At 36.2% G+C, this 14,813-nt stretch overlaps 1 protein-coding gene across 1 annotated transcript in view; it reads right to left on the bottom strand.

The window, feature by feature from the left end:
• lrp4 (low density lipoprotein receptor-related protein 4) overlaps nt 1-14,606 on the bottom strand; it is a 123,390-nt gene extending 108,784 nt beyond the window's left edge. The window contains exon 1 of the mRNA XM_079840089.1: nt 14,322-14,606. Coding sequence (XP_079696215.1) covers nt 14,322-14,379 — 58 coding nt within the window. The 5' untranslated portion in view covers nt 14,380-14,606. The remainder of the gene's footprint in view (nt 1-14,321) is intronic.
• Between the last annotated feature and the right edge of the window lie 207 nt (nt 14,607-14,813).

Genomic DNA, 14,813 nt, shown 5'->3' with positions numbered 1-14,813 from the left:
TGTAGGCCTAGTTTTGATTTTCACGAAATAAACAGTATTGTGGCTAAAACGTTGTTACTTAATATCAACTTGTCTATTGGACTTTTTTACAAGATCAGTATCACATTTGCAATCATTCCAATATTCGGCGCAATAGCTGTCCGTGACTTAAGGCGCTCTGGAGCTTAATAAACAGAACTGCAGGCGTCTTGCGGAAGAACACTGCAGCCGGAGCTACTTCTCTCTGTTTATGTCTATGGCAAATCACACAGGGACTGTGCTCCTCCACAGAGCTGCGAACCAAACTGGAATTGAATAGTCAGAATATAAACACTTATTGTATGTGTACCGTAGTGATTCAGGGTAAGATAAAAACACGGTTTGGAAAATTGATTCATGATGTACTCACTCATATGCATCTAGTCATTTTTAACACAATAAATGTTATGGACTGCAGCTGATAAAGATTAAATCAAGAACTCATACAGGAGCGTTTTTAAATTATTTTCTCTTAATTCATTTTTGGTGGGATTTTTGCCCCAAGCCCCTGTTAATTTCCGACCTTGTTTATGATAATCCAAATGTGGTATTTCTAGTTAATTTTGGCTGCAAAGAAACATCAGCGCGAGCCGCGAGGCGTCTGGTAAACGTGCATGGCCACGTCACACCCGTTTCACCCATAGACCGTGGTTTCAATCGGTGAAGTGTAGTCCTTCGCACACGTTTTTTTTTATTTTTTTTTTATAAATGTATACATTAAATAAACCTACTGTATCTGAAAAAATATATTTTTTAAATGTACTATTGTTTTTGTAATTTGCTTCTTTGTTCTTTTATATAGCCTAACAAAAATAACTTGTATCATATTACATTTCCCATATTAGCCTATGCTCATCTTGCCCACCCCTTGCACACCTGCACACACCAGCTGATATACAATGTAGTCTTGATTTGGGTGGTCACTCTGCATTTGAAAGTTTTAAAAGGTTTTAAATCTTCTAAATCAAGTAAAATTACTCAAAATCAAGTAATTTAAGCATGCCAAAGTCAGCTTTAACCATATAAAATGTAATTTCCAAACAGCAAAATTGTGGCCTGTGAAAATGCTGAGTGGCTAGTAACTTTGGAAAACCGCTAGCCACAGTGGCTGGTGAGGAAAAAAGTTAATGTCAAGCCCTGTTTATAACGTGTTAAATATGGATATTTTTCTTACTCAAATGCATAGTTTCGCTTCAGAAGGCCTTTATCAACCCCCTGGAGCTGTGTTTAAATAAACTTGTGGTAATTTTCATTTTAAAGTGAACTAATCCTTTAAGAAAAACGTGTGAAATTTCAGGGCCGCAGCTCCAATGGGTTCGTAGCCTGAGGTTTCATATTTCCAAATCTCATATACTGGTTGCTAAGCAACCACAGCCATAATCATCTCATAACTTAGATTATTATATTTATATGTTGACAAAGCTTTAAAAGTGGCTCACGACTTGGAAAAAAGCATGAAGACTCTGCTTTAATATAATTTAATAAATACATTGTGCTTTACCATTTTTTCCCCTTTTTTGCAGTCAGTTCAGTGAAGAAACTACTGAGCATACTGGAAATCCTTCTGCAAAATAGCATAGAAAACACTGTTGCCATGGTTTTCATGGTCTTTCGGCTCTGCTACCTGAAAAGCTGAAAAGCTACAGAGCTTGAACAAGACTGTGAAAAAAAAGTGAAAAAAGAACTACAAATGTAGGAGTGAAGATTGAGGCTGAAGATAATTGGTATTGATGAGAAGGCTGTAATCATGAATGTTTACTGTGCTGTTTAGTTTGAGCACATTTTCTGTTGAAGAACAGCAAATAAAAATTGCAAGACAATAGAACTCAACTCTACACTGAATTGTGTAGGATTTACTCAGAAATGGCTAATTTTGCACATAATTATAAAGAAACGACAAATAAAACATTGAAGTAAACATGAAATTTTGAAGTAGAAAGACTGAAATAGTATTTTTTTAAACAGCATTTTGTGTTGCAGCGTCTGTGATGTTTGGCAACTATTTCGCTTCTGAAGAAGCTTGGAGGAAGAACAATATTTTTATCAATACCATTACATTTTTGTATCTGTGTGTTTATTTTATGAGACCTTGCCAGGTATGTGGAATAACCGTTTTATAAAAACAATAAGCCCTTTAAAGCTGGGGCTTCTTGGGACTTATTGCTTTATTACATAACTAATGTGCATCCTTCAAAAGTTTGAAATAACTTGGATTTTTTTTTACTGTTTTTAAGTCTCTTATGTTCACCAAGCCTGTTTTATTTATTTGATGAAATACAGTAAATTATGTATTATAATTACAATTTAAAATAACTAGAAGCAATGTTAAAAAGTAATTTATTTCTGTGATGCAAAGCTGAATATTCTCCGGCCTTCAGTGTCACATGATCCTTCAGAAATCATTCTAATATCCTGCTTTGCTGCTCAAGAAGCATTTCTTATTATTTTCAATGATAAAAAAAAAGTTGTGCTGCTTAATATTTTTGTAGAAACCCTGATACAATACAGTTTGAAAGTGTGGGTAAGACTTTTTAATAATAAAAAAAAGCAAATTTGTTTTTTTACTCAGGTGGTTGATTGACATGAGAATTCAGTCAGTCCTTCAGTGTTATCGCATCAGAAGAGATGAGAAGTTACACCACATATGCATGTGTTTTTGACTAGGCCTACCTCTAAATGCGGTTTGAGTAACTGGATCACAAAACATTCTGGGCCTGTATTAAGCCTTGTCCACTCATGATTGGGTGACACAAGACTAATGTAAATGAGGTCATTAAAGAAAGTGGTGTTAAAAACACTTGTTGAAGATGATGTATTGATATCTGCGCTGACATTTTTTGTGTAGGAGCACTCCTGCCCAGAAGTTGTGTACTTATACATGTAACCTACGCAAAATCTGTGATGTTTGGCAAATATTTCGCTTCTGAAGAAGCTTGGAGGAAGAACAATATTTTTATCAATAATCTTAATAACAGCTGTATGTATACAATTCACTGCAGTTTCCAGCTGAAATTAACAATAGTGTCTGTAAAACACCAACAACTTTTATACCTTTTTACACAAATTATGATTAAAGGTGCAGATTATTGATTAATAAAGACTGAAAAGTGCAGCATTTCCGGAAAGGAAGGTCAATGTACACGATCTAGTGTAGAGACCTCACACACAGGAAGTGATGTCTCTACTAGATCGTGTACATTGACCTTCCTTTCCGGAAGTGCTGCGCTTTCAGAGCTGTTGGACATGGTGTTGTATTTGAGGTAAAAAAATGATATAAATACTGTTCGGTTAATCGCACAAACCGATCGTTTCGTGTCTTAAGACATAAATGTGTCGTCACGAGCCGCATGGATTAATTTTAAGTTGTCTGTGCATGTTTTTTTTTACCCTAATAGAATTAGACCCCATTGACATGCATTCTATGACTGACACACAGCAACGGTTGAAGTTAAAAATCTCCTTTTGTGTTCTACTGAAGAAACAAAGACACCTACACCTTGGATGGCCTGGGGGTAAGCAGATAAATGTCAAATTTTCATTTTTGGGTGAACTATCCCTTTAAATAAGCATTACTTAATTGCATTAAGTTGTTCTTACTTAAACTGTTTAAGTTTTGTCAACTTAATTCTATCTGTGATCTGAGGAAGTGTACTCCCAGAGTGCATTGTGGCAAGAATAAAATAAATTGCTTCCTTTTACTATTTTTGGCTTTATTTTACTATTTGTCTTTTGTCAGTATAACCACAATAACGACAACAAAAAATAGTAAAGGTCTTATTAATAGTTAAAATCCTTGCTACCATTGTTGTGTTTTGCATGCTGAATGTTGAAGTCTGTGTTTGCCTCACTCATGCATGGTCAATTGCTATTGTCACAAATATAGAGGATTAATATCAACCCAATTAAAAGGTTATGCCATAAATATTAGTAATTTTTTTTTTTTTTAAAGATCATTATTTGACATGAAATATAGTTATGTTATATATCATTAATGGACATTATATATATATATATATATATATATATATATATATAATGTCCATTAATGATATATAACACAACTATATTTCATTATATATATATATATATATATAGTATAAAAATAGAACTTCCCTTCTTTTGAAATCATACGACTATAATTTCTTGTTGCATTGCTGCATTAATAGGGAGTTAATTACTATAAAATTAATGAAGTTTCAAGTGCCCAACCAAAGGGAACACTAATCACAATTATGGTGAGAGGAGGAAATGAGTGAAAAGTCTATAAAAAATTGCCCCGCCTCAAACTCTTTGCCCGCCCGCTTGTTTTTTTGCTTTGGCAAAATGGTACTTAAATCAGTCAAGTAATGTTTACTTGAGTTTTCTAAGTAACGAAGGCATAGCATGCAAATAGTTCAGATTACTTAATTGTTTTAAGTAAGTTCAACAAATTATTGGACATTAAGTAAAGTTTACTAAAAAAGTCTTAGTAAGAACAACTGTTGGATTTTACAGTGTGGAAACATGCGACCGTCACACGCGATTCAGAGTGTGTGAGGTAAATTAAACCGCGCGTCTGCACCATTTATTAGCAGAGACGCGTGGGACATGCAGGGTTCATATTTAAATAGTCTTTTTGCGGTTTAATATTCACAGACACTAGTCTATCACCAGATGCGTTCTCAGGTACTGAAATTTGGCACCAATTAATTCAATGTGAATCGGTACTCTGTAGTACCGGCGTAATTCGGTACCCAACCCTATTTACGAGAAAACACCATTTCAGTCTTTCTCCTGCAAAATTTCACATTTAATTCAGTTACAAGCAGTTTCTTCGTAATTATTTGTGAAATGCACTAGAAATTTCTTAGTAAAAATTGTGTCCAAGTAAATCCTACACTGAAAAAATGTTCACTCTGAAATTTCTAGTAAATTGTACAATTAATTACAAAGAAAGGGTAAGTGAAATGTACTATTTACCAAAGTGTTTTCTTGTAAAATGTACGTTTAAAAAATATTTTAAAAAATAGTTTTACAGTATAGACCCGTTTTTTTGTGCAGGTACCCAACTTTTTTCTAAGTTTGACAACCCTTTTCCAACTGCCTTCTCATTGATTGGGAGAAAAAAACAAACATGGACACTACAGAGAGTCAAAAGCTATTGTTTGCATACATCCTATACTGCTAGGGAGAGAGGCTGGCTTGTTTGGACATTTTGTCCCGACACTAAAGGACCACTTAAGTTCTCTGACTTCATTAGTGAGTGGAGCTTTTAACTTGCATACTGCTACTTAAAGCCTTGTGTTGTAGGACTATTACTATTAGAAACCCATATTGTCTCTTTAACAGAGCCTGTTGCTGAGGCCTCTTGGATGGTTTAGGGTATGCAGACATAGTGGTGTGAATGCATTTCTGTGCGAGTGTGTGTGTGTTGGGGGTTGGACAAGGGGTTTCAAAAAAGAGGGACCACTGAACGTGACATGGATGAGTGAAAGATTTCTAGGCCAAGGACACAGAAAGCCTTTGACAGGGAGAAAGAAAGACAGAGACAGCCTGGGAAAAAGAGTAGTGAGAGTTCATTAGACACAATGCACCCAGTAAATAAAATTACTTACTGCTTCATTCTATAGCTGTTCTAGATTCAGAATGCTTTCTTTAAACACTAGGAATTCCAGCTATTGTGAACACACTAATGAATACAACAAATACCGATAAAAAGGGTAATTTGCCATTACAGACACTAAACACCTTCTCAATGCACACACTAATGTTGCATTCTTTTAAATTACATTTACATAATACAGCAACCTTCATTTTTCTCTTGAGCATATTTGTCAATAAAATCTCAACTAATAAAGACTTTTTTAAGTGGTTCCTAGCACAATACTATGTTATGGCCTCAAAATGATTTTACCATAGTACAGGTTTTGTAAACTAATTCATTTTGAAGTTTGCATCACATAACCAGCTCCATATGTATGGCTTTTCTGATGTAGTAAACTTGCTCGACTGCTCACCTGGTACAGCATTGCAGTTGAAATGGAAAGCACTCGGGTACAAGTCCCGTGAAACATCCCTTTTCAAAAATCTTGTCATGATAAAAGAGCCCAAAGACTTGTAGAAGCAGCTAAAATGGCATGATTGATTCAGCAAATGTGTTTTCATCTCACATTTGCTTTTGTTAACACTGTCGGTTAGGTTAGTGTCGGGTTTAGTGTACGTTACTTTCAAACGCAATAGAGCATTAACCTTTTAGCGTCACTCGCAAGACATTTCATTTCCAAACTGACAATACATACAACAACCAACATAATAAAATCTTCCCGGCTTCACGTTCATCTATTTGGGATAAAACTGAATGCCCTTTTAGCACCACTTACTGACTGGACATTTCAAAACACAAAAGCAAACGTAATATTTTGCAGAAATGGCACAGGCACATTTTCCAATGAGCCTTGGTAGGGTAAAATTTTGAATTACCATATTTAAAAGCGATAGTTAAATGATTAAATGATAATTATGCCCATGATTTACCCACCCTCAAGTCATCCTAGGTGTATATGACATTCTTCTTTCAGACAAATAAAATCGGAGTTATATTACAAAAGTCCTGGCTCTTGCAAACTTTATAATAGCAGTGACTGTTGCTCTGTTTTTGAAGTCCATAAAAAAATGCATCTGTCCGTCAAATAACGTGCTCCACACGGCTCTGGGGGGTTAATAAAGGCCTTCTGAAGCGAATCGATGCGTTTGTGTAAGAAAAATATTTATTTAAATATTTCCATATTTAAAACTTTATAAAGTAAAGTTTTGGCCGATCGCCTTCCGTATTCAATTTATAGAATAACTGTTGAAAGTGCCTCTGCCGATCAAAGGCTTACGTTACCAGGTCCGCTCGTCAGACGTCGCGTACGCATCTTGAATTCGAGAAGGCACTTTCAACACTTTTCACGGAAGGCGATCGGCTGGAACTTAACTTTATAAAGTTTTAAATATGGATATTTTTCTTACACAAATGCATCGATTCGCTTCAGAAGGCCTTTATTAACCCCCCAGAGCCGTGTGGAGCACGTTATTTGACGGACAGATGCATTTTTTTTATTGACTTCAAAAACAGAGCAACAGTCACTGCTAATATAATGCTTGGATTAGCCAGGACTTTTTTAATATAACTCTGATTGTATTCGTCTGAAAGAAGAATGCATACACACCTAGGATGACTTGAGGGTGATTAAATCATGGGCTAATTTTCATTTTTGGGTGAACTATCCCTTTAAATGTGGTGGTGTGCAGATTGAAAATCCTAGTAAATGCCATTGTGTACTGCACAAAATAAAATAATGTCATTCACAGGGTGAAAATATCAGCACAACAACACATCCACTTTCTGAGACATAAGAATGGCTGAGAGTAGGAATGAGCGGGCCAGAAAGCTTTTTACCCAAATTATTCCACATTTAGAGGTGGCTCAAAGAACATTAAAGTCAACCAGTCAAATCAACCAATAAGTTAAAACTGGGTTTTCTTTAAATAGCCTTCTGAACGTTTGGTCTATCTGTCAATGTGCCAGTGCCGAACTAAAGCCGGGTGCACACTGCACGATTTATGAAGCCCTTTACAATTGTTACTTGTCAGACTGTACAAACATGATCCCTGCTGTAAGCCATGTCACACTCTAAGATCTCAGTTGTCATTAATGTCAGACTGTACGACAGTCAAGAAACGTTTAAAAACAGACACACGCAAGAAAACTCGTCTGGAGTTTTAAATCAATCAATGACACGTTTGTTGAGACTGAGCATTACACGCAGGATTGAAATGGTGGCTACAAAGAAATTTCTAATGTTAATTTCGGTCATGGCTTGTCTTGAAAAACGATGACATTTTGACGGTCGCTGTAGAAGTAACACTGCAGGACTGCGAGTAAAATCTTCTGACAAAGCCAGAATTTCGTAAAAATTTGATTGGACTGGTCATTAATCGGCTGTCAGTGAACATGTCAAACTAACTATCAAAGACTTCAGATTTTAGCCTAGGATCAGAGGAATCTTTTAGGATTTGCAAAATTTGTCTCTGACGGCCAAATCATAGCCAAAATCGTACAGTGTGCACCCAGCTTAAGTTGTCTTTCATGACTTAAAGGGTTAGTTCACCCAAAAATGAAAATTCTGTCATTAATTACTTACCCTCATGTCGTTCGACACCCGCCAGACCTCCGTTCATCTTCGGAACAGAAATGAAGATATTTTAGTTGAAATCTGATGCCTCTGAAAGTCCTCCATTGGCTCAATGGTACTCTACACTCTCAAGACCCTTAAAAGGTACTAAAGACGTCATTACAAAGTCCATCTCACTACAGTGGTTCTACAATAACTTTATGAATCGGCGACAATAGTTTTTGTGCGCAAAAAAACCCTAAATAACAACTTACATAGTGATGACGATTTCAAAACAAAGCATCATGAAGCTTCGAAGCGTTATGAATCACTGAGCCGAATAATGATTCGGATTGCGTGTCAAACCGCCAAACTGCTGAAATTTGGCGATTCAAACCGCTGAATCGACTCAGTGATTCATAACGCTTCGAAGCTTCATGATGCTTTGTTTTGAAATCGTCATCACTATGCAAGTCGTTATTTAGGGGGTTTTTTCGTACAAAAACTATTGTCGCCGATTCATAAAGTTATTTTAGAACCACTGTAGTGAGATGGACTTTGTAACAACGTCTTTAGTACCTTTTAAGGGTCTTGAGAGTGTAGAGTACCATTGAGCCAATGGAGGACTTTCAGAGGCATCAGATTTCAACTAAAATATCTTCATTTCTGTTCCGAAGATGAACGGAGGTCTGACGGGTGTCGAACGACATGATGGTAAGTAATTAATGACAGAATTTTCATTTTTGGGTGAACTAACCCTTTAAGCCCAAAGTATACTTTGTTTTTACGCGTGCGCTAGCGTATGTGTACAGACGAACGCATAGCCTTTCAAAGTATACTCCATTTGAAAGCGTGCGCAGACGGTCGACATGTGCTCTTTGACCAGTGTCTGCGCTATTGTATATTAACGATAAAAATTTATTTATATTCTTTTAACTAAAGTTGCAGCTCTCTCATAATCTCACACAAGTGCTTGTCAATGCGGGAGTCTTTTGTTGTTGCAGTAATTGTCCTCAGTATTTTGTTGTTTTGTCTTTTTAATTTAGTTTTCTACTGTGAAACAAAAGTCCAGGCCAGTGTTGCCACCTTGTGAAACAAATGTGCAAAACAAATTCAATGTGCATGTGCGACCTTTGCATCCAAAGTAAGTGTTGTTACAAAAACAGGCAGCACGTACAATTCTTGTGACGAAGTTTGCGTCATGCACACTAGGGCTGTCAACGAATATTCTAAATGTGAATATATATTCGAATAGTAAAAAAAAAAAAAAGAATTTCGAAGGTGAAAATTAATATTTGAATTTTTTTTAAAAATTGGAAAAAAATGCCCGCGGTAGTAGAGGCGGGGCTGTCTGCTTTTTTTATACTTTCGCCTGGCTCCGCAGCGCGAGCCCCCGCTGACTGCGCGCGCTCCTCCCAAAACGAACGAGGCGTTTATACTTGACGCGCTCGCTGTTGTGCTATTCTTTGAAACGATAGAGGGCGACTCGGAGTAATTGTTCTATATACCATCAGGAAACATTGTCGAGAAGAAGTGGGCTAATATACACAGGTGACGATATTTATTTTAGAACACTTCACCGAAAACCACACTACAAAAGAACCATGTAAAACAGATCAAAATAAACCTTGATATTACTTGTGACATGAGAACAAAATGTATGTAGAAATGTAACAAATGTGTACAAATGTTAAATGTTTCCTAATTTCACTTAACACTTTCATGAGTTTTCACTTAGTTTCGTGAACTTTAATTTATTAAACGGGCTTGTTTATGCTTTTGTAGGCCAATTTTGTAAATATAAGCAACTGGACCACCCTTACTTTGCATCGCCCGCCACAAGCTCTTTGTCTGCAATACGAAAAGAGGCCATAACGGAGAAATTAATTTCGTTCATATGTAAGGACATGAGACCGATCAGTGTCGTGGATGGGGCAGGCTTCAGGGAGTTCTGTCAAGCAATGGAACCGAGGTACTGACTGAATAGATATTGCGTGAATAAAGGATAAATGCACTGCTTCCACTGGTTTGATTATTTACCGTTTCATGTCAATGAAAAGTTCCATGTTTACCACAGCACAGCTTGCTCGGAGCGTTCAATAATATGCTGTAAAACTTATATTAATATTTGTTTCAATCACTGAATGAAGCCTGCTATATTTGGGACAAGAGTCGCGACCTTAAATTGCTTGCACAAAACTCTTGATCAGCACTCAAAATGTGTTTGTTCATTTAAACCGTTATGCGCAGAGAGCGTGAGGGTCAGGGCGAGAGAGGGTGAGGGCGAGAGAGAGTCTGCAGTCTTGGCCATTTGTTGATTTAATTGTTTTTGTGTAGGTAATACGTTGTCAAATATGTTTAAACTTAAATAGACTACCTATACAAGTAGTTATGTCTCTTTGTATTAATTTGTCCTGTTATTGACGTAATGCAACCAGATGTTCAAATATTCGTGGTTTTTTTAGAGGGAATATTCGAACGTCATTTTTTTGCAATTTTGACAGCCCTAATGCACACTGTAAAACCCTGGCATAGTGTTAAACCCTGGCATCCGCATAAAAACAAAGTATACTTTGGTCTTTATTGCGCTCGTATGGTCAAATTCACACCAAATTGAGTCAAAATGCCTGTCTTGGCGAGTATTCATGCAATCACAGTTGGATAACTCTTAAGTGAAAGTAAACAGTTGAGGGGAAAAAACAGGATCCAATATATTGGATTTGTGCATTTGGTCTTAAAGTGACAGCAGCCTAATGCTGCGGTATGAGTCATTATTGTGTCGTGTTAATCAAGACAAGGAGAAAAATCACTCACTGTAATTTACTTCATAACTTTTTTGTAGGTTTCATGCACTGAATGTTTGATTTTTACCATTTCTGTAGTATTCCTACTTAAGAGATTTTGTTGAATAGACCTACTGCACCTGAAAACTTCTTGTTGTCTTCTATTTTACCGGTTTATTATTTAAATTAACAAAGATAAAATAAAAATAACTTATGAAAATAAAATGACTCGCATGTAAAATAAGATTCACATAATCGCCCACCCCTAGGCACAATTGTTTTCCCATTATTTACATGGATTCTCCAAATCAAACAGAAAAATGGACTGTAATATATTACTGCATTAACTATCGAACATGTACTTACATGTAGACACCATGTTCATTAACAAAAGCTTATTTTCCAAAATGCCTCAAAAGCCCATATTCTAAAATGCCTCAAGCTTGACATATTTTTCTTAATCTTCAGGTTTCTATATAGAACCCTAGGGTTCTTGACTCAATTTTAAAGAATCCTTTATGTCAAAACGGCTCTATATAAGGAGAAATGCCTTAAATGATTGCGAAATACTTTCATGTTTAAAGGGTTATTTCAATTTTGCCTAGTAGTGTTAAAGTACGTTTACGTGCTACTGTATTCATAACATGTCCTGCAAATGAAAATAATTAACAAAATTAATTAATTAAAACTAAATCCATAAAATAATCCTATCATTGGAACCCCTAAAAGGTTATGAAGCGCCTGACAGAACCCTATAAGACCTTTTCTTTTAAAAACGTATAGTGTACGAACTTGTAACGCAATTACTAATTCATTCATGCAGACCCATATATAATAATAATTACACAAAATGTTATGCATGTCAACACAACAAATAATTCAAGAGTCACTAAGAACTCACAGCATTTTGATGAAATGTTAACTCTTCTCCAAATAAGACAAAGAAAGAACAAAAATGCCCTTATCACAATAAGTGTAAACGTTTCCAACTCACCTATAATGAGATGTTGCTGAAGTCTTTAATATCTGACTGATTATTAGCACAGACAAATAGAGATTATCCTCAACACACAGTCATTGTAACCTGAAAGTCTATTGGTCACTTCCCTTTTCTGATTTTCACACTTTTTTAAATATAAATGTGACAATATTTATTCTTTTGAAATATTGATAGATTTTTTTTATTTAGAATATCATAACCAATTTATCTTGCATAATTAAATGCCCATGCATTTTTTCTTTTAAAGACCAAGTTTTTAATGAGAAGAATTAATTTACTGGTTTATTACAAATATTCAAAATCTTTCCCTTGTGTTACTGAAAATGCTTCAACTTGGGCTGTTTTTGACGGCAGGACTCCTAAGGCAATTAGGACCGTATATACGCATCTTAAGAGTAGTTGAATGGGATCATGACATTAGAGCTAATGCCCAGGGGGGTTGTGAGAAACTTAAGACATTGCCACACATTTTCACACACTTTATAAAAAGCCCATACAGGACATTGATAGAGCTATATGGTTGCCAGTGACTATAAACGCAACAAACATTAAGGAAGCGTCAGCTTAAGAATACACCAAATAGAATCAACCTGTTATGAGGTTTCAACATCTCAGAATAACTAGACCCATGGACGATACAGATTTTATAGTTCGTCTTTAACATTACTGAAAAAAAATTTATAAAACCAGTACCACACAGCAACAAGTTCAAAGGTCATGCAGAATGTGGATGTTGGTTCATGTGTTGAACTTGGCTGGTTTGTGCAATGGCAGTTTATAACTTCAGAAACGTTAGAAATAAGTCTTTTACAATAGACAACTCAATTTCAGTATGTCTGAGTGGTCGATTCTTCTGCAATGTTTTGCAAAGAAAGAACCTAGAGTGAATAAACAAATTATGTCCATGTGACTAACCCTAACAAAATTGTAGATGAAGTGTCCTACCAAACCTATACATGACAATGAACCACAAAACCAGTCATAAGTCGCATGGGTATATTTGTGGCAATAGCCAACAATACATTTTATGGGTCAAAATTATCGACAAAAATCATTAGGATATTAAGTAAAGATCATGTTCCATGAAGATATATTGTACATTTCCTACCGTAAATATATAAAAAATGTATTAATATTAGTAATATGCTTTGCTAAGGACTTTAACAACATTAAAGTTCATAATGAACTTTATTATTTTCCCAATATTTTGATTTTTTTTTTGCACCCTCAGATTCCAGATTACGCCCTATCCTAACAAACCATACATCAATGGAAAGCTTATTTATTCAGCTTTCATATGATGTATAAATCTTAGGTACAAAAAAACCCTTACGACTGGTTTTGAGGTCCACAGGGTTTTGTTCACTTAAAAAAAGAAAGTTCAGTTGTGCCCCCAAAACAAAACATGATCTACATCTTGAATAGTGTGTGAACCTACATGCGTAGTTAAAATTTAAAACAGTTTGTGACCTGAGAGATAAAGTTTATTCTTTAGATAATATTGAACAAGACATCAAGCTAGAGAAACATTACATTTAATCATGAAAGATTTTCAGAATAATGTGAATATAATATATGCATGTAACGAGGCACAGATACATATAATTACACGTAGTGTTATGTAAGAGGTGAAATTGTTTGGAAAGCATACAGTGAATAATGTAACTCGCAGAGATACATTTACGCACACTTTTTTGCAATCGCTCCAAGGGTCTTTTGTTTCCAGATATACAAGGGAAGACATCTAATTGACATTTACAGGGCTATCGATGCATTTTAACTGACGCAACCCTGTGTAATGTAGCTATCTGTGTAATTCTGCGTCCTTGTATTTCTTTATTAAGGCCGAACCTGCGCTTTGAAGTGCCTACATTCCTGCCCGCGTGCAGCGGCTGTTCCAACATGTTGCAAATACAGTGCGAGCGGCGATGTTGACTTACAACGAAGTGGTGGTGGTTGTGCATTTTATAAAAGACACATGGTATTCAAAAGATAGACTAGTTCACATGTTATATTGTAGAAACGTCCACGTTTAGGCTACGTAAACGAAAGGCATCAAGTTCGTTTCAGCATAATTTCTCTGCACGGTAAATTAAAATTGTTTTATATAGGCTACATCAACAACTACATATTAGCTAGTAATAGTTTATATCTTGGCAAATTGACCAACGTGGGGTGATTTTCTGCTTTAACGCGGTCTGAATCTATCACGACTCTGATTTGTTTTGTTTGTGTAAATGTCTGCTGAACTCTTTGAGGATCACTCGGTTTAATTCTGTCCGCTCAGACTGTTTTCTAGGCTATTTTCGCACACTGCCGACTGTATTTACAAGTAACGACGTGTTTACTTCTCAAAGCAAGGGCAAAGAACTCCAAAACACTTACCCTCGGCGAGAAGCATTAAAGTTAAAAGACTGCCACAAAGCACCGCAGTGAGCCTCATCGTGAAGAATCCTCTCTCGGTCGTGCTGTGTTTTCGCAAATGTTTCTTTCAAGTACCAGCACCCTTCAGATCAACTGAATTAGACGAATAACTCTTTAAAAACCATTGTTTAAGGCGTCTGTGATCCCGTTGGCTCACGGGTTAAGTTAAACTACAGACAAATCGGGACGCCGCAACTCCACCAAGAACCTTGAAATGTTGTTCCACAGTCAGTCGCTGCTGCTTCTGCTGGAATGATCAAAAGGTGCATTGGATTGTACCATGTGTGTTTCAGGGGTAGTTCCAACTTCAGCGCGAGGTATCAAGAGGGAAACCGAGGGCACAAATCACAAATCACCGCTTCCTAGTAAGAAACTGTTCCAACTTCGCACTCAAGGTTTCGACCGCTCTGTAAGTCCAATGAAAACAACTCCTCCGTGACACTGCTCGTTGCT

Source organism: Gobio gobio (assembly GCF_949357685.1).
Source record: "Gobio gobio genome assembly, chromosome: 2".
Lineage (NCBI taxonomy): Eukaryota > Metazoa > Chordata > Actinopteri > Cypriniformes > Gobionidae > Gobio > Gobio gobio.
The sequence above is the reverse complement of the archived record's forward strand: the minus strand, read 5'-3'. Positions and strand labels throughout refer to the sequence as shown.